The sequence below is a fragment of the Setaria viridis genome, chromosome 6 (genome assembly GCF_005286985.2).
Source record: "Setaria viridis chromosome 6, Setaria_viridis_v4.0, whole genome shotgun sequence".
Taxonomy (NCBI): Eukaryota; Viridiplantae; Streptophyta; class Magnoliopsida; order Poales; family Poaceae; genus Setaria; species Setaria viridis.
Window position 1 is genome coordinate 7,492,583 of NC_048268.2, and position 25,819 is coordinate 7,518,401.

General features: G+C 46.6%; 4 protein-coding genes across 4 annotated transcripts; 1 reads left to right on the top strand and 3 right to left on the bottom strand.

Moving 5' to 3' along the window:
- The first annotated feature begins 259 nt into the window (after positions 1-259).
- Positions 260-2,885, top strand: LOC117860104 (polyubiquitin 11). The gene is made up of 2 exons (XM_034743326.2): positions 260-554; positions 1,931-2,885. The coding sequence occupies exons 1-2, from the start codon at positions 442-444 to the stop codon at positions 2,589-2,591; spliced, it is 774 nt and encodes a 257-aa protein (XP_034599217.1). The 5' UTR covers positions 260-441; the 3' UTR covers positions 2,592-2,885.
- An 876-nt stretch (positions 2,886-3,761) lies between these two features.
- Positions 3,762-5,046, bottom strand: LOC140223079 (glutathione S-transferase T3-like). The gene is made up of 2 exons (XM_072294510.1): positions 4,464-5,046; positions 3,762-4,375 (listed from the first exon to the last, which is right to left on the bottom strand). The coding sequence occupies exons 1-2, from the start codon at positions 4,857-4,859 to the stop codon at positions 3,770-3,772; spliced, it is 1,002 nt and encodes a 333-aa protein (XP_072150611.1). The 5' UTR covers positions 4,860-5,046; the 3' UTR covers positions 3,762-3,769.
- A 315-nt stretch (positions 5,047-5,361) lies between these two features.
- Positions 5,362-7,191, bottom strand: LOC117861708 (uncharacterized). The gene is made up of 3 exons (XM_034745262.2): positions 7,124-7,191; positions 6,892-7,026; positions 5,362-6,218 (listed from the first exon to the last, which is right to left on the bottom strand). The coding sequence occupies exon 3, from the start codon at positions 6,216-6,218 to the stop codon at positions 5,871-5,873; it is 348 nt and encodes a 115-aa protein (XP_034601153.2). The 5' UTR covers positions 6,892-7,026; positions 7,124-7,191; the 3' UTR covers positions 5,362-5,870.
- Positions 7,192-21,351: 14,160 nt separating this feature from the next.
- On the bottom strand, positions 21,352-24,941 carry LOC117860976 (glyceraldehyde-3-phosphate dehydrogenase 2, cytosolic). The gene is made up of 11 exons (XM_034744423.2): positions 24,806-24,941; positions 24,645-24,668; positions 24,441-24,541; positions 23,935-24,050; positions 23,748-23,847; positions 23,036-23,182; positions 22,885-22,945; positions 22,706-22,803; positions 22,220-22,362; positions 21,961-22,044; positions 21,352-21,807 (listed from the first exon to the last, which is right to left on the bottom strand). Exons 1-11 carry the CDS (start codon positions 24,807-24,809, stop codon positions 21,672-21,674), a joined length of 1,014 nt encoding a protein of 337 aa, XP_034600314.1. The 5' UTR covers positions 24,810-24,941; the 3' UTR covers positions 21,352-21,671.
- Between the last annotated feature and the right edge of the window lie 878 nt (positions 24,942-25,819).

The window sequence follows — 25,819 nt, forward strand, 5'->3', positions numbered from 1 at the left end:
GATGAACATATGCATCTTGTTTCTTCAGTTTGCAGAACAAAACCTCTTATAGTCCTAGCTGATTGCCTCATAGTACTAGAATTATATATGTTAGAATTATAAGTTACCTTCAGGTTTTAAATTGTTGGTCTTTGTGAATGGTTTTGGACATGCAGGTAGGTCTTTGATGTTGCAAAAAGGAGGTCAAGGATGAAAACTCTATTGTCAAAAATTGTGTAGTAAACTCTATTGTCAAAAGGACACGTGACTCCGAAATAAATTCGTGGCGTTTCACATTATTTCTTCCAAACCCCACTCCCTGTCACTCTGGCGGATCAGCACCACACGCGACGCCTCGTGATCCTCGCGGCACGAATCTCGGAGCAAAATCGACGGCGCTGAAATCTCCGGCCGTTCGTATCCCTCCTGAATCACCGGGCCCACCATCCCGTCGCCGTTTAAATGTTTCGTGCACATTCATTGATCGACTCGACTCCACCACCACACCGTCTCTCTCCGCAGTTCGCACTCAGCATTGTTGTTGGCGCTCTCACCGGCGAGCAGCGAACAGAGAGGTGCGATCTCTTGCTCCAGCTCCCCACTTCTTCCCCGCCTCCGACTCGCCGGCAACCGCGGGCGTTCGCAGAATCTCGCCGCGTTTGATCTTTGCCTTCAATGGGCGCCGCCAACTTTAGGTTGCCCTTTTGGTGTCGGCGGTTCTGTTGCAGAGTTGCAGGCCGTCCCCGAGCGAAAGGGTTTTTTTTTTGTGTTGTGTGGTTGGTTGGTTCAAGTTGGGGTATCTCAGTTGCGAGAGTTGCTAATAATAGATGTGATGTTCCTCGAAAGAAAATAGATGTGATGACCTTTCTTCTGTAGAATTTTGCATTTTATTTTTAGAAATAAAAGGTGGAGAAGTTGGCGTGATGCACACATGTCCGATGATGATAGACGATCGTTTTATTTGGGGGAGAGTTTTTATTGCCTTTGAGTAGAACCATCGTGTGCTATATATGCAAAACAAAGTCTTTAGGAAGTGATTTGTATCACGGATTTGAATTGTATGCCCAATACTATGTTGTGTAGCCTTCCTTTGTCATTTCGATTATAAGCAAAATAATATATCACACTCTGCATTTGTTGGTTTCCGCTTTAAAAACAAGGACAATTCAAAAATGGCAGAACGGTTCGTAGAGCACACAACAGGTTTATTTATAAAAAATGCATTGATAGATGAGAGGTTCCTATTGCGTATCTAACTACCTGTTGGTGCCAACTAATTAGATGCTTTACTTTTAAAATTATACGAAAGCTCATACATAAAGGAGCAGCATGTCGATCGACCTTTGTGACTGTTACATTCATCTTATTTATCCTGCCACCTGTTTGAGTCGTTGACATTTTTGGCTACTTTTCTATAGCCCAAACAAAAGTCAGATGAAAGCATCTGCTGTTTATTTAGTTGCTGGTGGAAATTAATGGCTGCATGCTCTGTTCATTCAATTAGATAGATCGATGCAATATTGTAGATTCTCTGAAGTCTGCTCTAGCTTCTTTAACATGCATTACAGTCTTCTTTGCTGATTTGGAGTTAGCCTGTTGGTGGTCCAATATATTCCAATAGAAAGTGCTCAGGAAAAAGAGAACTGCATATTCACTTTATCTCTTCAATGTACAGAACTGAGTGAACCATGTAAATTTTTAATTATTGCTCAAAAACTTGGTATGCTAGGCTTAATGCGACACCGGCCTTGTTCTGTCATTCTGTACAAATTGTATTTAAGCAGTAGATTTCTTTTCTGGCTTCTACTGTTTTTATTAAGATAACAAGTTCCTGCTTCTACTACCTGCTGGATTAGTTAGCTTTTTTTCTTTTGTTGATGCATAGCCTAAATAAAAGATGGATTAAGGCATTTTTGTCTAAGAAATTGTGATGCTTACCATGCTCATTCAGAATGCATATCTTCGTGAGGAGCCCCACCGGCAGAACAATCCGCCTCCGGGTCCAACCATCAGATACCTTGCGTACCGTTAAGGCGAAGATTCTCGAACAGCACCGCCTTGTCTTTGATGGAGAGCAGCTAGATGAAAACCTTACATTGGCTGATTATGACATCCAGCATCAATCCACGCTTGACCTCCAAGAAAAGATGCAAATCTATGTAATGGAGACGCTAAAAGGCAAGACCATCACACTCGAGGTTGACAACTTAGATACTATTGACAACGTGAAGAGCAGGATTGAATATACCGAGGGATTTCCCAAGGGTCAGCAGTGCCTCATCTTCGACAACAAACAGTTGGACGACAGCAGCACCTTGGCGGACCACAACATTTGGAAGGAGTCCACCGTTCTCCTTGTCCTCCACCCATTTCCAAGAGGTACGATGCAGATCTTTGCGAAGACGCTGTACGGAACAACCATCCCTCTTGAGGTTGAGAGCTCAGATACAAATGCTGTCAAGCTGAAGATCTACGAGAAGGATGGCACTCGCCCCAAACAGCATCGCCTCATCTTTGTTGGCAGACAAATGGAGGGCAGCCGCACCCTGGCAGACTATAACATCCAGCACCAATCTACCATCCATGTGGTGCTCTGCCTTTGCGGTTGTTGAGATATTTATAATGATCGCTGAAAAGTACACGATCTTGTGCTTAATCGTTTTTCTTTCTTCCTGGCGCTTCGTCGCTCATAAAGACTTCCTCTTTATCATGGCACAATCTCATGCGGGTTTGTTAAAAAAAAATCGCTGAAGACAGATCTGGTTCTGGTGCAGCCTTGCAGGCCATAAAACTTATTTGGTTTCATCTGCTGATGCTTGCTATGATCCTGTAATAATGTGTTTATCATAATGCACAGTGTTCCCTGCATTACAAATTTGTACTTAATTTTCTTGCTTTGTCCTTAAAATTACTCTTTTCCTTTATTTTCTGCAAGATGTGTAATTTATATCTACAAGATTTTGAAATAGATGAAACTTCTCGGAAATAATTTGTAATTTTCATTTATATTTTCATTGATTACTGGAGATGGATCTGGTGCACACGATAAAAATTTATATGTTCCATATGCTGATGGCTGATGCGGGTTGTAAAGAGCAACTCCAAGAGTTCCCCAAAAAATTCTTCCCAAAATGAGATATTGGGAGCTATGCTAAAAAATTTTTCCCCAAAAAACATATTAGCCCACAGCAGATCGCTAAAAACTACTCCCCAATAATTTAAAAGAGGCCACGTCATCGCATTAGGCCCATTAGTATCCGTTGATTTTTACCGTGTCCAGAGCCCATCAAAAATACTCCTCCGTACCCTATCACGCCACCTGCCCGTGCGCCAGAGGTCTCACGCCGCCACCCCCGCGCACGGTGGACTTCAGCAGCCCCTGCACGGCATTCCTTGCCGGCATCATCCTCCGTGCACTGCGCGGATCAAAGTAATGATTACTGCCTAGCATCATTTTCATTTTGTTTTTTTGTTGCGATCAGCTTTGACATGTGAGGATTCTGTCGTAATGTGTTTTTATGTGGCTGTCAATACCTAGGAAAAACAGTTCCTTCGATCTCCAACTATAATTGGAGACAGGTAAAAAGGAATTGCTATGAATCGAAGCCTTTCGATGCATCTAGTGTTGGATTCGTCGTCAGATGATGACGATGATGATTTCTTAATCTCTGTTACTCATGTGACCGTGAATGCGAATGAGTCCGATGATGAAACAAAACATCGTGGTTCTATCATAGGTCATCGAGTACTTCAGCGAGACAGACAGGCAGGGCATCAAACATGATAGTAATTAAGTACTAGACATAGATAGTCGACTCATGATCTCAGCGCGCAAGGACATGTAGTATTTCTTTTGCTCATCTGGCATGGCGGTAAGATCCATGGTCATAATCCTCTCTTCATCCCTCCTTTTTTGCAATTGGACCTCCTGGCTCCTCAACTCAAGAAGTAGTTTTTCATTTGCAACTCGATCCTGTTCAAGAGCAACTCGTTCTTGTTCAAGAGCGAAAGCTTTGTTGAACCTCTCCTCTTTTTTTAGCTCTTTCTCCCCATCAGTTTCTTTCTTCTGTGCCCACATATTTTCTAAGGTTGTTGTCACACTTTTTTTCTTCTCTTGCAGCAGTGCTAGTTTTGCCTTCTTCTTACCAATCGGCCTTGTCAATGCATTATCCTCTAGACCTTGAACCTCACCTTGTCCTATTTCACTTGGTGAACTTGCATTCGGGTCAACAGTTGAGCTTGTCTTCTGCTTCTTGTTAGATGTTTTACCAACAGCCAATTCATCAATTTTAGAAAGCCATTTTGGTTGTGTTCTCAGCTTATTCCAGCAATGCATGAACTGGAATGCTTTCTGATGTTCGTCTTCAGACTTGTACAAAGCACATGCCTCTGCAACCTACAAGCACCACCATACAAGAAATATTCATATACGATATATAAAAATAAAATAGTTGAAACAAATCGTGGTATTGCATAGTAAGTACCTTGTCTTTCATTGTACTACCACTCTGACGCCTTAACTCAATTCGTGCTAGACATCCACAAAACTTGTTCACACATTTTTGTATGGTCTCCCACCGGTGCATGAGAGAATTTATGGTACGCTTTGAGGTGCACGTCTTGTGTTCATGGAAGTAATCACAGATACGAGACCAATACTTGGCACCTTTTTGATCTTTGCCTACGACCGGATCCAAGCTTACATTCAACCATGCTGAAACCAAAACCTCATCTTCGTGGTCACTGAAGTTCTTTGATCTCTTATGGTTCGGCCTTGCGGAGGGGGCTGCTGGACCAACTTCAATTGCTTGGGATTGTTGGTCACCACATGTGTTGCTATAATAATGAGAATCCCCTAAATTGGTTTCATCCATCATCATGTTGGAAAAATATCCGTTTCCTGCCCAGTAGGTAGAAAATAAACATCAAGTGGTATATGGAGGCTACACATATAAAAACTTGCTCAAGTGGCATATTTTATCATGCCAACAAGATGGTGACTACATGCTAGGAGCCAACTAGTCAGCTAGCTAAGTCCCTAAAGTGAAGGGAATATGAGCCAACTAGTCAGGATCACAGCTGATTTTAGTATTTATAACTCATCTTATGAGAAGCAATGAAACTGTTCCTTGTTCCTACTTCCACTTAACCACATACCCTTTAGTTTTGCTTCACAGCATAGAACCAAGTTTCTTTTCAAAGTAATACAGTTCATTCACATGCCTGCAGCTCAATTATGAAGTCGACAGTACAAAGCTTGTACAGAACAAGAATTACAAGGAACAAGGCCCCCATCGGCGCCAACGCTATCATCCACATGTGCACAGGCTATACATTGGCCATGGAGCAGTAGTAGAAGCAGAACAAGGAACAGAGAGGGAGATGTCGTTGTTAGCTTGCTTTAATTTTTAGCTAAGCCAAGTTCGTTAGCTGGATGAGATTAGCAGGCTTTAATTTTTAGCTAAGCCAAGCTACTGCACTGAATTGAATAGATCAAGATACTAACTAGCTACAGGCCAACGCAAGCATGCAAAGACTAAAAAGTCTACTGTTGCCGGACAGAGACATTTCACATGAATTCAACCGAGCTGAGATGCTGACCCTTCAGACAAATAGAAATAGCAACAGTGCAACTAGCAAGCAAATGAGAACACTTGGTTGTGAGCTAATCAGATCTGAGAAACAAAGCCAAGCTGGTGGCCACACAATTAATTGAAAACTGAACAAATAACAACAGTTGCTACTGTACTGAATCGAACTGCCTGAAGCTCTGAAGAAAAGCAATATGATAATACAAGCTAAGGTTAGTTGCCACATTATCTTCAATCAATGCAAAATCCTTCTATAGGCAAAACAAAGCCACTTAGAATTGACTACACAGCACAAGAAATCTATCTTATCTCACGGGGAATTGAGTTAAAGAGCTTATGATTCATACCATTCACAAATGGGTTGCCGTTGGCCGCTTGTTCGAAAGCACCAGAAGGGCCGCCGCTGGATGGGTACGGCACCGTCGATAGGGAGTCCAAATCATCACTGGTAAGAGCTACAATCGGAGGACCTTGCAGATCACCACACATGTCACCACTACCAGGCAGGTCGAGGTCGTCGCTGCTGGACCTCTCCAAATTTCTGCTGCTGCTGTTCCATTGAGGGATGTGGTCGCCGCCGACGAGCACCACACGCCGTTGAAGCATCCCTCCACTGCGCCTTACTTGGCCCTGCCGTGGTGCCTGCATCTGCACAGGCAACAAAGAGTTCAGGCACGTCCAAGCGAAGATATGCAGAACAATATCAGCAATGCAAGTTAGCTCTGTTCCACAACACCATTGTAATATATTAGTTGTATTATGGTTCCATCTAATAAAATAAAGTAAGTTCATTGTTGATATGAAATATTCTTAACTTATATGGCCTTCAGTTTAGACAAAAAAGAGCAGTAAATTGTTTACACCAGTCACCTTCTTACACCAGTCATCTCAATATCATCATAGTAATTACTTTATAACACCAATGCATTATCTGAATGATAGTGCACCAATTTCTATTGCTGAATTCAACGGCATAAGGAAAAACAAAGACTCAGTCAGCTATCCCTTATTGATAGGTTTTAGACTACTTCTAAGTTCAGTTAGATATGACACATAGATGTAAGTTAACAAAAGTTCAATATAAATATAGTTCTGTTGCTAATTTCATAAGTAGTGTTCGAGATCACAAGGCTAGAATGTCTTGTGCTCAACACTAGTGAACACCACTGTCTAGGTATCTGTTGCTTGCTAAGTTCAGCAGCAGAAGCAAAACAACAGTTCAGTCACTTATAAGCAAAGATCACGCTGAACAGTGAAGATAATGCAAGTTAGTTCTGTTCCCACGACTCATGGTACTCCAGATCTGGAATGAGGGGTTTACCCTGAGGCGCTCGGAGAGGACGGAGGGGGTGATTAGCTTGTACTTGGGCGCCTCGGAGAGCAGCTTGTCGTAGGTGGCCTGGTCGAACAGCACCGAGTTCTTCACCTTCTCCTTTTGCTTTCCCTTGCTCCACTTCTGCAAAAACAAATAAGCGCATCCACCATTAGAACCCCAGAGATGGCAGCAGCCCTGACTGTACGAAGAGACGAGCGAGTCGGAGAGACAGCCGCACCTTCTTCTTTTGCTTGCCACCGCCGCCTGGAACCCGGACTCTTGCGCAGGGGAGGAGAGGAGCGTACCGCCACCCAACGCTCGCCGTCCACCGGGATGCCGCCCCGACCTGCCGCCGCCTGGCCCTCGCCGTCCACCGGGACGCTGCCGCGGGCCGCCGCCGCCGCGTAGCGCTCGTCGTCCACCCGGCCGACGCCCCTCACCCCGCTGCTCTCCTCGCCGCCGCCGCTACGCGCGCGGGAAGAGGCCGCACGGGGAAGGAATATCTGCTCGCGCGCGCGGGAACGGGTGGGCTCACGCGCGGGAATCGCGATTGGGGGAGAAACGGGAACGCTAAAATATACATGGTGGTAGGTTGTTTTTTAGCGTTGCTAAAAAATTAGGGAAGGTTTAGGTGTACTGTTGGAGTTTGTTTTTTCTCTTTTTTCCCCAAAAAAAGTATTAGGGGGTAAGATTAGCAGTCTCTTGGAGTTGCTCTAATATCCTTTATCCTGCTTCCTTTTTTTAACCATGCCAGGATAGATTTTGGCTCACAACTGTTGTACACCCACAAAACATAAGCAAAATGCATCATTTGCTTCAAAATTTCTAGGACTTCTGGACCTACCATCACAATTCAAGTTAGCGAATGAATCGGCACCGAGTTCTTCCGGACGACTTTTCATGCGTAATTAGTCTGTATAGTACATTAGGAGAAAAAAAGGATGGACATTGGAATAATAACACGTGGCTGTCATGGAGACTACGCAGAGAGAGAGAGAGAGTAGAATTTAATTGGAAATTTCTTGTGAAAGCTATGGCAATAACCTGTATAGCAACTGACAGGCGTTCAACTAAGAGGGCTGGATCGAAATGCATGGACAATGATGGTTTAGTTTACTCATTGTTGGATCCATGAGCTGAAGTTTAGTTCGGATCGCATCAGATATTGGATGCTAATTAGGAGTATTAAATCTAGACTAATGATAAAAATAATTGCATAAATGAGGGCTAATTCACAAGACGAATCTATTAAGCCTAATTAATCCATAATTAGCATAGCTTCCTTGCCATCCCACCTACACACCACATCTATCTATATAGGGGATGCTATCCTTTTGTATTAACTCATGAAAGACCCTTTAATCCGGGTTGGTAATACCAACCGGGATTAAAGACCTCATTTAATCCCGGTTGGTAATACCAACCGGGATAAAAAGGTTCGAGGGATTTAGTCCTTTCCCAGCCACACATGGGGGAACCTTTTTATCCCGGTTGGAAATACCAACCAGGATAAAAAGGGTCCGAGGACTTTATTCTTTTTCAGCCACCCGTAGGGGACCCTTTTATCCCGGTTAGAGTTTCCAACCGGGATTAAAGGATCCCCTTTTATCCCGATTGCTTTAGTCCCAGGTGGTAATACCAACCGGGACTAAAGGGTGACCTTTTAGTCCCGGTTGATCTTACCAACCCGGACTAAACGGTCCCCCACGTGTGCCTGGATTTTTCAACCGGGACTAAAGGATTCCCACGGATGGCTGATTTTTGAACCGGGACTAAAAGGTCCTTTTAGTCCCGATTGCAAATACCAACCGAGAGTAACTTGTAGCGCACCCCTTTTCTCCCGAGCTGAAATTAAACCGAAACTAAAGAGGTGGTATCTAAAGTCAGTTCTAACATTATAACACTTTGACGGTGGTGTAGCGTACGACGCCGCGCTAGAGCCGCTGGAAGCAATCATGCGAGCTGACTGAGGACGTCATAGTCGGTGTCGAGTTAAGGATGAAGTTTATCGCAGACGCTGGAGCCGCGCAGGACCTCGCAGATCAACAGTCATCTGTCAGGGCACGATCAACAGTCTAAACAACTGTCATCTGTAAGTGTTTTGAAAATCACACATAGAGTGTTTTAACAGACATCTTTATACAATGACTTGTCTATTATCTGTAGATCATTTAATTCGTAAAGGGCACATAGTTTATGGTGATGAAGTTCATCTTTGTAGCTATTTTGTTGCTTGTTTTGATCTTAAATTTCTTGTTGAGATACAAATATAATATAATTTTTGTTAATAGATAGAATGATATTATGATTCACTAAAGTACAAAATACATAATATAAATCGTATGTTTTTACATAAAATGATGGATTCGAAGACTAACATTCAAAAACATTTGACATTCAGAACTCTGGCCTGGAGGCCACGCGTGCTCTTGCTTATACCAGTTATCATGCCGTTCAGCCAGCAAAGCATGTTCATTGTATACCTTTTCCTCTCTCACCTTATCCTTTCACATGAGCCCAAGCCCACCCGTCTTCTCTGTTTCTAATCTCTCTCTCTACCTCGTGTGCTTGGCTCGCTGTGCATCGTGATCTTGCTTGGGAACAAACTTTGCGCTGCTTCCCCTCACACATATATATGAGCCACAGGCTCTCGCTCGACGGACAGGTGGCTCTCGCTCACACATATGCTTCCCCTGTATCTCCCGCTCTTTCACAGTCGCCCTTTGCACTCGAGTCAGCGTGATGTGGATGACAGAGCGGCCCGACGAGGTTGCCTAGGTGGGGTGCGGCGGGGTGCTGCCGGCGAAGGTCGGCTCAGCTCGATGCATCTATCGGTGCATGGCAGCGCGGCGTGGTGCGGGAGGAAGGGTGCGGCGGGTTGTTACCGGCGAGGCGAGGCTCAATGCTTCCATTGGTGGTAGCGCAGCACGGATTTGTCTAATTTCACAGTGGATTCCGAGCCGTCGGCCACCGCTCATACAACAAGCATGAGGTTGTCCGCAGCGCGTCGGAGCACGAGCCGCGCCGTCGTCTTGCGTCCCTCTCTCTCCTTTACCACTGATCCGCGTCAACAAAACAAGCCTACGTGGCATCATATAAAAATGGCATTAATTGCCTTTGTACGTGCCTTAGGCCTCCTCTGGCATGGGCCTCCGGCCGCAGGGGCGGGCCCACTTATATTCAATGGTATTGAGTTGAATATTCATTATTTTTGAAAAAAAGTTCATGTATATAGTGTATTCTAGTTATATGTATGGAAAAAGCAAAAATAAAGAAGCTAACACAGTGAAACAAAATAAAAAGGCCTACCGGCGGACATCTTCCCTCTCGGGCTCTCCCTGGCCCAATTTGCCACTCGGCCCACTCGGCCTCTCTAATCAGCCAGGCCACGCACAACAGAGGGCACAGGCACCAGTGCACAGCACGCACAAACCACACATCCTGACATCCACATCCAGGCGCCTCTGCTTCAACCCTAGCCGGCGGTGGCCGGCGGGGAGGGTGGAGCTCGGCGATGGGGAGGGGGAGGGTGGAGCGCCGGAGCTCGAGGCTTGCGCCGCTGCGCGGAGCTGCGGCGGCGGCACCGCGGAAGCCGCGCCACCTACTGGACGTGGACGGCCGGGCGCCGGGCGGCCGGCGCTACTGGACGGCCGGCGGGCGGCGCCGCGGCGGCGCGCTCCGTTGCGACCCGCATGGCCTCCGTGTGGCACGTGACCGCGTCCCCGACTCCCCGTGATCCGTCCCCGACCGCGTGGCCTGCTTGATTAGAGAGACCTGATTCCTTTAATTGTTTGTGAAATTGTCAAATTGAGGTTAGCATGTAGCATATAATTTTTCTCTGTTGTGAGCGAAGCAGCATCCTGTGCACTTTTGTGATCATTCATGTCTACTAGCAAACATGTTGACCATTTAGGCCTACCTTTTCCATTATCGTTGTGACTAGGCAGCTAGTAGCACATTGATGTTTCTTGCAGGCTAAAAACTGTTATCAAATACTAATCTTCGAGAATCTGTTGTCATTAATAATTCCTCAACTGAAACCAATGGGTCGCCCAACATTTTGAAAGGGCTGGGCAGCTGGCAATCAGGTGTTCTATGCAGAACTGCAGCTAATGTATGCCCTGTTTTCTATATTGTATATCATTAGCTGTGAGATCTAATTAAAAAAATTGAAAAGCTACAATTGAAAGGTTAAGAAGATTAGCTGTGTGATATATAGTCATAGAAAATATGGGTTTACACCAACACATTTTGATTTAGATCTGCCAGATATGTTTCATATTGTGTGCCTAATGTTCTGCTAATGTTGATAGCAAAGCACTCTCATTTTGATTACCATTTTGTTGTTTTATCCTCTATTTATTTCACATGTTGCCACTTTGATATGTTGACCATTAGTAGCTGGACAATTTCAAGTTGTGATCAATTTATTAATCAATGATGGTACCACTTAATTCTGTGTTATAAATCTATAATTTAGGCTGTCAATTTTTTTTTTCTTGCCATCTGCAATTTTAAATACCCATGATCCAAATCCTGCGCCCGCCTCTGCCTTGCACAAACGTCACAAACTGGGCCTCGTCCGTCGGAGCCAATGTCGAGGCTCCAAAATCTGAGACTTTGACGGTGTAGTCGTCGTCGATGAGTATGTTTGCCGATTTCACGTCGCCGTGGATGATCGGCGGCGAGGCCCAGGAGCGCAGGTAAGCGAGGGCTTCCGTGGCCTCGTGCGCGATCTTCAGGCGCGTCGCGAAAGAGCCGCGTGGCCCGTGGTTGTGACGGCCGTGGAGAGCGTGCCGTTGGGGATGAACTCGTAGACGAGCATGGGCACCTCCACCTCGAGGCAGCAGCCGCAGAGCTTGACGACGTTCCTGTGGTTGATCTGGGAAAGTATGAGCATCTCCTTCCCGAACTCCTCCTCCTGCCTCTCGCTGATCTGCCTTGTAGACGGTGCCATTCCCTCCCTTGCCCAGCACATTTCGCTCGTTGAAATTATCAGTTGCCTCTTCAAGCTCTGCTTTGGTGAACAAAGTGAAGGAAATCCCCTGTTTTGATTTCATTTCCTCCAACAGCAAGAGGCCTCCGTGCTGCTTGAAGTACCTCTTCTTCACAGCGGCAAGGCTCCTCTTCCGGTGGAACAGGTAGGCTCCAGACAGGTAATTACCAGCTAGCCTGCTAATTTGATTGTAATCCAGCTCTAATCCACACCAATCCACGTCAAGTTAATTTATTTTTTCAACCCAACTCATTCTATATTTATATTATCTAAACTTAAGCCAATTCATCCTACTAGTTGATAGAACCATAGGTTTGCTATAAAAAAAATCATGGTTTGCTATATAAATCTATGGGCTCATATAAAAAACTTGTATATATTTGAAATAAATGTGTGTCCGACATGTGGGTCCTACGTCAAGAGCTGAACTCTAAAACTAAAACATCGTGTTCACACCTTAAAATTTTAACGAAATTGATCGAAATTTATTGGAGTTGACAGAGTTTGACTGCCCGCTACTTTGTGCTAAATAGTATGGCTAAACATACATTTAGGCCCCGTATTAAGAGCCGGACCCTAGAATTAAAACCTCACGTTCACACCTTAAAATTTTAACGAAATTCATCAAAATTTATTGGAGATGACTCAATTTGACTGTCCACTACTTTGTGTAAAATAGTATGACTAAACATACATATGGGTCCCGCGTCAAGAGCCGGACCATAGAATTAAAATCTCGTGTTCACACTTTAAAATTTTAGCGAAATTGATCAAAATTTATTGGAGATGACTTAGTTTAAGTGTCCGCTACTTTGTGCAAAATAGTATAGCTGGGCATATTTATGGGCCCCACGTCAAGAGTCGGACCAAACTACAACCTCCCTTTCACACTTTAAAATTTTAACGAAATTGATTGAAATTTGTTTCACACTTTAAAATTTTAACAAAATTGATTGAAATTTGTTGGAGATGATTTAGTTTAATAATTAGCTACTTCATACGAAAAAGTATAGTTAGACTTATATGTGGGCCCACATTAAGAATCGGATCCTTAAATTGTTTGGTGAATCAAATCAATGCAACCCACTCTAAACCACTCCCAAACTATTTCCTCCTAGGAGGAACCCAAACCAAACCAAACCATTTGATGAATCAGCATATTAATAACCAATCTAAATATTCAAAAGAAATCCAATCCATTAAAATCATTAAACCCAGTTCAATTAGCAGGGCCCATGCTAGCATAACTATGGCCATGCTAACAGCCGTAGCAAGGTCGCAGGATCAGATGTTGTCGAGCAGATGAGATGGTAATTGAGGTAACGGAGATGACGACTTACCAGGCAAAAAATCATATATTTTTTTTGTCGGGTTTCATTTCATTTCAAAAGGATCATAATGTGTTTTATGGGGTCATCTGGTGCAATAGTATGATCCTATAGTATTATGGCATACTCCTCCGCAGATGCCTGGTTTTAGGCACTCATCAATATCTGCAGCAACATCATACTTTAGTGATACAGAAATTAACAAAATGAAGACGATACCAACTGTCGAGACTTCAGTGTTTCTTCAGATAACTAGAAATCTCCATGTTTAGGTGCCGTTCCAGCTCTCAGTAGTTTTTTTCTCCTTTGCGATGAACCTAGTTTGGTTTGTAAGTTTGATAGTTTGTTTCTCACTAGCCCTTTCAGTTTTTTTCCCCTTTTCCATGGTTGTAAGACTCTGTATTTTTTCCCACTCTCTCTTAATGAGACGTGCTATGCACATTCTCGAAAAAAAAGAGAAATCTCCATGTTAATTGGAGAGGAGAGCAATAAAATAAAGGAAAGTTTATGCAAACTAGTTTATGGAAAGTTTTTGTTTTCATCAGTAATCCACAGTGAATTTCAGTTTGTCACTGTTCTTCCTAAAACGCGGACCCAAGCCCTGATTTGTCAGTGAGAAATCCTATTGCACGGCTGGAAAAGAACACCATGTAGTGGCAAAAACATAAATTGCATGTAAATAATTAAAGACAGAAAACAGTTCTATTCTCGCATCCATTGTCTTATTCCCGTACGTTAGTGATAGTAGAAACGCGTGATGTTTCAGGCATTGTTCAGTGAAGTATGACAAAAGTCAAAATAAGGAAAAAAAAGATTCTACCTCTGCGGAAAGCCTAATAGTTTAAGAGATCTGACATGCAAGAGTTAGTACTGAGTTGTGAGTATTTTCTCTTCAGTAGCTTAATGATTTTTCAGGCATGGACTTGATTCATGCATCATATAACACTGTCTCCGAAGAATGTTATAAACTTGAAAATGTCAGAAAAATTACGACCTAGAGCATAATATGAATCTCCAAGACCAAACGATAAAGATCTCTATTGTTGAGAATGGTTAGGATAAATAATGATCTCCAAGACCAAACGATAAAGATCACTATTGTTGAGAATGCGCGCGCGCACAGACACACACGCAGAGAGGGAGGGAGGGAGGGAGCGAACCTTGACAGCCATTCGATGTATGTGGATTCCCATTAAAGCCTGGCATACATTTGCCTCCTGACAGGTCAGATTGGCAGCAGCCCATTGCACAGAGGATGGTTCCCCCGAACCGATATAGAGGGGGGTTCCTTTGGTCCAGATCGGGCGTGGGCTGGAGATTCATGGACTCTGTCGTCCTCATCAGTCGTCAGGCAGGCGCGGGAGGCCGCCATGCTGGAGGCTGGACGGCGAGTGTTCGCCGGTCGACGGCGCGGGATACCTCACCGCTTCATCGTTGCAAGACATGCTCGCCCGAAAAGTAGGCCCGGGCAGGGAGATTGGCCGGCCGGCTGGCTTCGGCAGCTGCGCGAGGTGGCCGGCCGTCGGCAAGCACTTCAAATATGAGCTCAGCAGCAGGGCGAACCATGAAGCTAGAAAAAGGCCAATCAGACGAGCGTCTCCAAAGATCTCAAATCACGAATCACGGCCGGGTTAGGGGATGCGATCGAGAAAAAATGCGTTGGATTAGGGAGAAATTAAAGGCCGAGTTCGATTTTATTTTGGGAAGAGGGAGGACTCCAATCGGACCGAATGGAGAATCGGACATGTGTCATCACCAAGGAACGTGCAAAGAGTCATTGGCAGTTGGCACTGCCGGCGCGGCGGCGGTGGCTACACACTGACCGGAGAAGTCGACTCCGGTACGGGCGCGCGGCCACCACCTCGAGGAGAGCCGAATTCCTCGGGTGCTGGAGCGCCCTTACTTTCAGTTGCGCTCGGCAAGCCACGTGCCTTGGAGTGCGGTGGCGCCGGTGCCGTCGCCGCTCCATCGCCGTCCGCACGCGCGGCCCGTGGCTACATCTTCAATCGGCGACGAACAGCATCCCCGAACGAACTATGGCCACGGGCGCCAAGTGTGGGGCGGTGCGTGAACCTGGCGGAAGCAATGCCCGGACGCGACCTCGCCGGTACCGATGCCGCCGCCGGCGGAATATTTTCAGGAAGACCCCTGGATCGCGATTAAAATTTACACATAACCCCCTAATTCGGATCGCGATCAATACTTGTGATCCGATTATTTGCAATTAGAACCCTAGATTTTGCATATAGCTCCCTGGTTGGGTTCCTCTGCTTACGGCTTACCACCGTCTTCCCCGGCGGAATCGAGTAGCCCCGTCGCCCCGTCCCGGCTACCAGTCCCTCGCTCAAGCCCGCGCCGGAGCTGCGGCCTTGCGGGCAGGTCGAAAAAACGGCGGCGAGCGTCCGCCGGCCGACGGCGCGGGAGACCTCCGCTTCATCGTTCAAGCTCGCCCGATCAGTAGGCTCGGACAGGGAGACTGGCCGGCCGGCTGTCTTCGGCAGATGTGCGCGGTGGCTGCCGGCTCGAACCACGTCGCCGTCTTCGCCGCCGGCGCCCACCTGCCTCCTGCTCCAGGTTTGCAACTAATAACGCAGGTCCCAGCGAACGATGGATCAGAGAGCATGTTTTGCCGCATGTTCATGGTTCAGAGTTGAGAGACTGCAGTAGCATTGCAGCATCAGACAACTCCTAATTTCAGTGGAAATTAATTTAAAAATCAAACCTCCTCTGCGTATGGAAGTTCATCGTTACTCTGTTTCAGAGTTGAGATTAGCCATGCATTCAAGCATCAGGCGCTCCTATTTTCAGTAGTAGAAGTTAAATTAGATTCAAACCATGTTTATTGCTGCCGTTTGTGTTGAGATCGATGATGGATCTTTGTGCCTGAATCTACAGACTTATGCTGGAAGGAACAGACTGTTACTTTGCAATTTCCTCTGCCTATATGAAAGTTACTGAACCGAATGCGATTAACAGCTTGCGAAAACGAAGTGAATTCATGCACAATCTACGTATCTATTGTTTGGAGAGACAAGTATTGCACTGATCTTTTTACCTGCCGATGTTTACTGCTAAAGGCTATTCAGTGGATGTTCTTGCCCATCAAGTACTCCTGACACTGCAGCTGAACAGCGAGCACTGCAGCAAACTCCGTGTTCGACGACGCGATGCCACGCTGTGCGGGGGAACTCCGGGTCTCCGGCGCCTACGCCACGCTCGCACGGCAGCCGCGCCACGTTCTGCTCTCTCGGGGGAAAGGCCGGCCTGCCCGGTAGTGCACCGGCGGCGGAGCCGTCGCCGCGCCACCGCCGCCCGCGGACGCGGCCGAGCGTGGGGCCGGGGGCTACATCAGATGATCACTGCCGTTTGCGTTGAGGCTGATGATGGATCTTGTGCCTGAATCTACAGATGTAGTGCTGCGAGTACATCAGGCCAGGAACCTTCAGATTTCAGGGATCGGTAAGACAAATTGCAGAAACTGACAGCGGGTAGTAAGACAAATTGCAGAAACAGATTTGTTATACCTCTGAACTTTTTGTTTTTTCATTTTGCGTACACGCACTCTGCGGTTCAGTTAAACGGCAACTACATATGCAGAGCACTAGAGCTACGCTAGTGTTAGTTGGAGTGTCATTCAAGAAGGCACTTGGCCGCAAATTGAGGTGAGCATGGCTCGGCCTTTTTTTCTTCCATTCCAAAGTGATGTCATCAAAACAATAACGTGTGATGTTCTTTGGCAAAAAAAAAAGGAAAGGATTCACGTGACAGTTTGAAAAAGGCAGCGATTCGGCATAATCCGGTATGCAAATTCAAATTGCCAATTGGTTTGAAGCGCGGGGACCAGTACGGACTTTTAAATAGTGAAAACAAAGAGCAAATTTGAATATGAACCTAGACTTCAAGGCTGAGGCCGGCCGGCCGCCGGCAGGCGTGCTCATGCACATTCCTGATCGTTGGTCCTTCGCCAGGCAAAGCAGCGAACACGGAACACCTGGTGCCCGACCGCCGGCGAGAAGCCTAACGAGGCAGCAAGCGAGCGAAGACGATGCCATTGAGGTCAGCCGTGTGTCGCGTGTGTACCTTCCCTGTGCGGACGCGCTGCGCGCGGCCATGGAGGCGAGTGCGTGGCGAAGACGAAGGCGAACGTTATCCCGGCGTGCGCGCGCCACCTGGGTCACGTGGCGTCACGGCGGCGCACGCGAGCAGGGGGTTAGGTGATGGCGCGTGGCACCACAGCGCGCACAGGTTAGATGCGCGCGTCGACGGGCGACACCGGGTACAGCCGCATGGACTCTGCGATGGCGTCGTGGAGGTCGTAGCGCATGTCGCGCATCGGCGTATGCGATGCATGCAGCCGGTCCAATCTGAACGGAGACGCGTCCTCTCGTCGCTCGCGGCGAAGCTCGCAGGACGCAGGAAGTCGACGCTTACTGGCAGGCCGGCGCGGCGGCGCTCCGGCGAGCCACGGCATGCAGCGGAGGTGGCGTCGACGACCAGGGTCCAGGGGACGGGTGGACGGTATTTCAAATACCGTCCGCCCCCTGGGTCACTTTACGCCGTTGGATCGAGCACGTGCGGTCCGGATCGGGCGAGGTCTGCACAGGCAGGGGCACGGTCGTCCTGGTTAGTCGTCAGGCAGGCGCGATGCTGGAGGCCGGACGGGGACGGCGGCGGCACGGCGGGTGTGCTCGGGCTCGGCGGCGAGTGACCGCCGGTCGACGACGCGGCGAGACCTTGCCGGCCGCTTCATCGTTTGAGAGAAGCTGGCCCGATCAGGTCTGGGCAAAGCGTGTCCATGGCCCCGGGCACGGAGATGGCCAGCCAGCCGGCTTCGCCAGATTGCCGCACGCGGCCGCCGTCTCGAACCACGTCGCCGTTTTCGCCGGCGGCGACCTGCCTCCTTGTCCAAGCTTGCAACGCAGGGTCCAGGGCGATGGATCAGAGAATGTGGCTGCCTGACAGACAGCAGCAAAGACAGAGTGTTTTGCATGTACGTAGTTCAGAGTTTGGGATTGGCTGCACTGCAGCATCAGACACTTCAAATTTCAGTAAAAGCTATATTAAGCCATACTTATCGCTACCTTTTTGTGTTGAGGCCGATGATGGATCATCTTTGTGCCTGAATCCACAGTTGTAGTACCAGGGCAGGATGTCAAAACTTGCTGCGAGAAATACAGTCCAGGAACACAGAGCCTTCAGATTTGAGATCATAGACTGTTAACACAAATCAGAGCAACTGACAGTGGGTGGTAACATCTCAAGAAAAGACAGTAAAATACCATGTGCTCGCAGCCTCGCACTAGTGCAGCAGGAGATGGCGGAATTTGCGAATTTGCAGGACTTGGTCCAAACTGTCGAGCTAAATGATCAGGAAGATGACAGGATATTTTGGAAATGGACGACAAATGGAAAATACACGTCCAAATCAGCATATCATGCACAGCTGAAAGGAATGTACTGTTCATTTTCCAGCAATAGCATTTGGACTGCACATGTGGAATATAAACACAGGAGAAAGGGTATTAACAGCGGACAAGATGATGCAAAAAACTGGGAGTGTGAACCAACATGCAAGCTTTGTGACCAAGAAAACGAAACGGCTCTGCACTTGTGCCTCCTATGGATGTTGGTGTCCAACTGGACGGGAAGGAAGGTTCCCATTCCTGGAGATGGGTATGAATCAACCGAGCAATGGTGGACACAAACAATGGCCAATATCAGTAGGAAGCAGCGGAGATCATTGGCGGCCTACTGCATCATAACGGCATGGAATATATGGAATGAGCGCAACAGGAGGATCTTTGAAAATAAATTCCTATCGCCTATGCAGCTGCTTCTTCGCATTCAGGAGGACATAAACATCAGGAAGCAAGCGTGCGGGAAGCCTGGGCTGGAATAGAGTCTCTTTAGTTTTTTTTCATGAATGAGTCATTTGAGCCTGTATCTTTTTTATGTATCATCGACTTAACTGTAACCGCAAACTTCTACCTCCTTATATGAATTAGCAGCACTCCTGCTCCTTTTCAAAAAAAAATTCGTTTTCCATTTTGTGTACAGTCATGAGTTAAACGGCAACTGCAACTGTGTGCAAGCAATTGCATGTGCAGAGGTAAGGCAGTGTTAGTTGGGAGTGCCATTCAAGAAGACATTAGGCACTCTTCGTGTTGGTCTTTGGTAAAAAGAAACAGATTCTAGATCCACATGGCAGTTTGGAAATTAAGCAACTCGGCTCGGTACACAAAATTAACCAATTTAGGATCCAGAAAAGGTTCAAATAAACACATTGCCCATCGATTCGAAGCACGGAACATGTACGGTCATCGGGCTGTTTCTGTCACATTTCGGATAGTAATAAAGAAAAAAAAGAGCAAAATTGCAATATGAACCTAGACTTCTGTTATTTCATTCTAAGGTAGGTTGAGGGAGGTTACAAACGTCAGTCAGCTAGTAGGTTGACCAAGAGGAAAGGCAGTGTGCTGGAAGATTGAATTTAACATGGCAGCAGCTTTACCAAATTCCAAATATTTTTTGTTTCTCCTTGCTCATTCAAGGTTTTTTTTTGTTTCTCCCTTGCTCATTCAAGCTCAAATTCTAAAAGTATATACACGATTTTACGCCCTATCCATTTATATTTTGGTTGGAAATTTGGATGCAAACGGGCTGGTAACACCGGAGGCGTTCACGTTTTGCAAACTGTAACGTTGGGCTTGGGCCTAGCTTTGAGTCCTTCCAAGTTACGTGGGTTAGACCCGCTTACGCTTTCTCTGGGCTCACTTGTACACATTTCCCTGGCCTGGGCTCTGTTTCTTATACAGGAGGTGAATTGACTGATCTCCTCCAATGTTGTTGTCACGAGGATACAAATGCGAGCGGTTGTTTGGTTTCCCGGAAATTTGCGACAGCGGATTTATATTTGTTGATGCGCATATGCATGCCATCCTGAGATCACGAGGAAGGATGACAGGGCCGGCGACACTCTCTCTTCTCTGACCAGAGAACTTGTGAGGTGAGCAAGCAGATCCGTTGGTAGACCCGATGCCGGCCGACCAAAGTGGCCTCCCGCTGCACGAAGGGCTGACGTCAAGTACATGCCGCCCATGGCCTTCCCGCTGTACCAAAGGGCTGACGACCCCAGGCCTGGTCCTTGCTTGCTCTGGCCGATGAATCCGCTGCCGATCTTGTTTGTCTGAATCTTGACAGCGATGCACCGGCGAGAGTGGTCAGTGGTCACAGCGTGAGCAGCCAACCCTCGTCTCAGCCATACGAATTCCTGCCCCACCTATCCATCCATCAAGTTATCAGGATCGGCCTGAATGTTGTTGCTACAGTCCCAGTGGCTTTTCTCCTTTTTTGATTCTCTAGTGATGGAGCCTCAGATTTGCGTGTGCTACCCTGTATCACTTTGTCTGAATGGACAGGCGGCAACCTCCGCGACACTACAGTTTACAGCACGTGTCGTGTTTTTTTTTTTGGAACTAGCTTCTTCATTCATTCAGAATCCAGATTACAATCCTCTTGTTCTTGTAGAGGTCGCAACAAGAAGCTAGGGGGTTCTCTATCCAAACTTCAGTACTAGTAGAACTAGCATGCTTAGCACAAACATGGGCGACAACATTAGACGATGAACCATATTAAAAGAGGTAAAAGACGTCACGACTTCCTGAATCTCACGCAAAATCGTTGCAATCTCCGATCTGTGGTTGTGTTCGGCCAGTCCTCCAGCTCTGAAGAAAACTGGGGGCAACCACCACGGAATGCTGGAACTGCAGGTAAAGTGCGGGCTAGTTGAGTACCCTGCGGTACGAGTGAACTGTGAAGCACGAAAGATTCTCCAGCTTCATATCATAACAGTCACGCCGTCCAACCACCTGGCGAGAATCAGAACCACAATGCCACACAGCAAATCACAACCAACCAGATCAGGCATCTCATTCTTTCCAACTAACCACCAGTAGGGAACCAGCAAAACGATGAGCCGCGAAGATGCTTTGCTCTCTGCCAGCAATCTGTCGACCGCTTAAGGGCCAGAAGAGCTAACTGAAGCACGTAAAAGGACCGACAAAAAATGCAGGAAAAAAAATCAGTGACTCAGTTCGCAAAAAATGAGAATTGCAGTAGACTGCAGCAAGGAACACAGAAGCGGGACAAAACATGAAACTATTATTTCCAAAGACGCAAAGCTCATCTATGCAACCAAACCGACTAAACACAGCAAAATTACAACCGAACCGTTCATATTCTTCACAACCAGAAACTAAACTCAGGTCCCATATTAGCAACTTCGTTACATGAAGGTAGCAAGCAGGTAGGAAAAGCAAAAGGCAACTCATGTCCCAACTTAGCATGAATCCTGGCGTCCGGAGGCACACCATTTCACATTTTATTCTCTGCATAGACAAGCAGCGGGGCCGTTCCACGACCGCAAAGGCCTAGGGAAGGAACCATGGAGCGGAGATGACGCTCTACTGGGTCTTGAACATGTGGCGGATCAGGTCGACAACACGGTTGCTGTAGCCCCACTCGTTGTCGTACCAGGAGACAAGCTTGACGAAGTTGTCGTTCAGAGCAATTCCAGCCTTGGCGTCGAAGATGCTCGACCTAAGTGGAAACAATGAAACAGGAAAAAAAATGAATAACACAGCACAGGAACAAAACAACATTCACTAGAATTCATCGTAGCACTATCGTGGTGTGCCCTAGAATATCCACTGGTTCCTAGAACTTGGAGGACCCAAAGCAAATTTCGTGTACCTGCTGTCACCAGTGAAGTCAGTGGAAACCAAATCCTCATCCGTGTAACCCATGATACCCTTGAGTGGCCCCTCAGACGCAGCCCTGTAAAACAATAACAATCAAATTAACAACATTTCACGAATCCCCAACCAAGAAGAATGCAAGAAACATGGACTCAGGAACCTCTCCATGTCAAACATGGCAACAGATTATCATTCCAGACAAGAAATGTAAATACATTGATAAATTAATTTAAAACAATAAACAAGAGACTTACTTGATAGCCTTCTTAATGTCCTCATAGGAGGCACCCTTCTGGAGTCTAACGGTGAGGTCAACAACTGACACATCCACGGTGGGAACACGGAAGGACATACCAGTGAGCTTGCCGTTCAATTCAGGAAGAACCTTACCAACAGCCTGCAGTACATTAATATACAAGTTAGATGCAGAATCACAATTAAATTTATAAGAATATAGAATGGTTGCCAACTTTACACTACGCAGAACATAAGTCAATAATGAAGCCTTTTAACACATGATTCCAAGGTATTTGCATGCTCATTTATGTGATTTAGGCTCAGATACATAAATTAGTTCACAAAGCTAAGTATAAACCCAAAACAGAGAAATAAGCTATCAAGTTTCTATCACAAATTATCAGCTAGCCTAGCAGGTCAAAACAGTTCGCACAAACAAAAGACTACAGAAGAACTAGGAATTACAGGCTCACTGTATACAACATTGTGAGTTTGTCATATACCTTGGCAGCACCAGTGCTGCTGGGAATGATGTTAAAGCTGGCAGCCCTTCCACCTCTCCAGTCCTTGGCTGAGGGTCCATCAACAGTCTTCTGGGTGGCTGAGAGACAAGTATCATTCTGTCATTACTACAAGTATCTTCTCAATCCTAGGAGGAACAATGGCTCAACAGACAACTCACCAGTGATGGCATGAACAGTGGTCATCAAACCCTCAATAATACCAAAGTTGTCATTAATAACCTGTTTTATGAAGTTAGACATCATTAATAACCCATCTACATCAGAAGAGCAGAAACAACTAAAAAATGGCTCAAAGAAGAGACAACACACCTTAGCGAGGGGAGCAAGGCAATTTGTGGTGCAGCTAGCATTGGAGACAATGTTAATATCTGAGGTGTACTTGTCCTCATTGACACCAACAACAAACATAGGTGCATCTTTGCTTGGGGCAGAGATAATAACCTTCTTGGCACCACCCTATTATTCAAAAGCAAAATGCATGTGTTAGAATCATCCAGTTGAAACTTCGAGAAGAATGTTGCGCTTATGTGGAACAGGGTAAGTTACACAGCTCACAATAATCTACATGCAAAAAGCACAGATACGGTGTAGACAGTACATGCATGTATTAGATCCTAATCATGACGACACTACCTTGTTTAGCTTCCCAGATGTATAGAAGAGTCCAATAACTCTGCTTATAACAAAACTAATGGACATTAAACAAACTGGTAACACTGGACAGTCTTTATAGAATAGAAGAGTGTATTTCAAATCTCTCAGGTTATTAAAGCATATCAGAATCAAATGACCAATTCAATTGGAAGGAAGAAGCTACCACTAAACACAGCTGCGAAGAAAATTTACTACTGAAAATTAAGACACCATTTTTTAAGCCCAACAACTAAGTGGACCATCACTTAATTTGTTCCCCGCATGTATACAATCATACCAAATTCATGCATTCAGGAACTAGGGAGAACAAAATACATGAACTGCATGCATTCTAACCAGCAATAGGATTATGTGGCAGCAATTATACCTTCAAGTGAGCCGCAGCCTTGTCCTTGTCAGTGAAGACACCAGTGGACTCCACGACATACTCGGCGCCAGCCTCAGCCCACGGGATCTCCTCAGGGTTCCTTTTATATTACAGCAGTTTAAACATTAGTTCACAGCGTGAACACAGAAGCTCAATCCATCACTGAAAGCAGTAACAGGGGATGTACCTGATGCCAAAGACGGTGACCGGCTTCTCGCTGAAGAGAAGGGTCTTGGTGTCCTTGATCTTGATGTCGCTGTGCTTCCACTGGCCGTGCACGGTGTCGTACTTGAACATATAGGTCTGCCCGAGACAGGAAGCGCATAAATCATGAGCACAGCACTCAAAATTCACAATTCAGTACGCTAGCAAAAACTAAACACAGAGCTAAGCACTAAATCTCAAGGTGTACATGCCCACAAGACTAAGCACCAAGCGAAGCACTAAATCTGAAGCTGTAGACACCCACTGACAGGATAAATAAAATATTATAATTAAGCAACATGACCAGCAAATCCCCCCAGATCCATGGAACCCCAGTAAAGAATTGGAGTCAAACAACTCCGGAAGCCCACGATTAACAGCATCAAGCACGCTTCCTCACGAATCGGCGCTGAACCCACCACAAAACCCCCCATAAACCACCAGATCTACGCACGACAGCGAACGAAACCAACAGATCGAGGCGCGTACCATGTATTCGGTGGTGATGAAGGGGTCGTTGACGGCGACGAGCTCGACATCCTCGCTCTGGAGGGCGACCCTGGCAACAAGCCTGCCGATTCTTCCGAAACCTAAGCCAAATCACACAAACAAAAACCAACTCAGATCAGTCCAGATTCAACCACGCAGAGACCAAACAAGCACGTAGAGTTACGCTGGCGGGTACAAACTCACCGTTGATTCCGATCTTAATCTTGCCTGCGCATCCGCAAATCCACCCAACAAAAACGAGAAAAGAAAACAAGTCAGCAAAGCCCGTCCAGGCTAGATCCGAGTACGAAGCATAAGAGAACAGCAATTAGACGGGGAGATCCGGGTCAGGAGCGAGCAATTACCCATGGCGAGAGGGGGTGCTGCGAGGCCGACGACGACGAGACGGGGAGGAGGGTGTGAGGAGATGCGAGAGGAGGAGCAGGGAAGTGTCTAGAAGCGGATAGGGTGAGGTGGGGAGGGGTTTAAGCGGCCGCGCCATTATAAAGGCTAGAGAGCGAGGGGAAGAGAAAAGGCAAATTAATTTTTTATATACATTTATTAATCAAAGGAAAGGAGAGAGCGAAATGCAACTTGGGAAAGTGCCGTCGGGGGAAATTCTAAAAAAATGGGCGCCAATAATTCTTGGATGGAATGAGGTGCGTGAGGTGGTGACCTGTCCAACCCGCCCGACTTTCTCCAGAAGGCTTCGGGAAGGTGGAAGGCCAGATGACGTGCAGGCCCGGTCACCGAAGAGGCCCACGTGTCATTGGTAAGGACGGGGGCGGGGAGGGGTGGACGCGCGTGGATTGTGGCGCAAGCAGAAGAGGAGGAGGAAAGGCATGTTTCCTCTTTATTCTTTTCTTGGGGAACAATAATGGAGGTAAAGAAACCCCAACTGAGAAAACAAAAATGGTTTGGAGGAAAAGAAAAGGAGCAATAGTGGTGGCCCTGCTTCGGCCGCCGTGAACGTGTCGGTAAGCGGCTAGGCCTACGTGGCGGCGATCGGTCGATCGGGGCTCGGTCTGGCCGGACGGAAAGCGGCCGGCGGCGCACGGGGAGTGTTTGGCCGGGACGGCGACCGGCGACGGCGAAGGAGCCGCCCGTCTGGTCGTGTTTGTCCGACGCCAACGGCATCGAATCCACGAGTCCGCTTTGGTACGTGGAATCCCACTTTTTTAGTTTTGGTGGCCTTTCGATGCTTCCATTTGCTTTGCCGCACCAATTTAAAATTCATCTTTCTAATGATAAGCTTTTGCATAATCGTAGTGTTCGTTTCAATTTTTTTTTCTTTTTTGCAGTATTGCAGGCTTACTCAGCATGGCCGGATCGGAGCTCACTCCATTCGACGTGTACACGTATCCTTACACGTATACGAA

Coding starts and splice junctions, on each gene's coding strand:
- LOC117860104 (XM_034743326.2), top strand. CDS start 442: ATGTTTCGTGCACATTCATTGATCGACTCGACTCCACCACCACACCGT. Junction 555..1,930: donor GGCGAGCAGCGAACAGAGAG/GTGCGATCTCTT, acceptor ATGCTCATTCAG/AATGCATATCTTCGTGAGGA.
- LOC117860976 (XM_034744423.2), bottom strand. Junction 24,051..24,440: donor TCATCACCACCGAATACATG/GTACGCGCCTCG, acceptor TGTCTCGGGCAG/ACCTATATGTTCAAGTACGA. Junction 22,363..22,705: donor GCAGCACTGGTGCTGCCAAG/GTATATGACAAA, acceptor AATGTACTGCAG/GCTGTTGGTAAGGTTCTTCC.
- LOC140223079 (XM_072294510.1), bottom strand. CDS start 4,859: ATGATGATGGATGAAACCAATTTAGGGGATTCTCATTATTATAGCAAC. Junction 4,376..4,463: donor GTAGTACAATGAAAGACAAG/GTACTTACTATG, acceptor TGGTGCTTGTAG/GTTGCAGAGGCATGTGCTTT.
- LOC117861708 (XM_034745262.2), bottom strand. CDS start 6,218: ATGCAGGCACCACGGCAGGGCCAAGTAAGGCGCAGTGGAGGGATGCTT.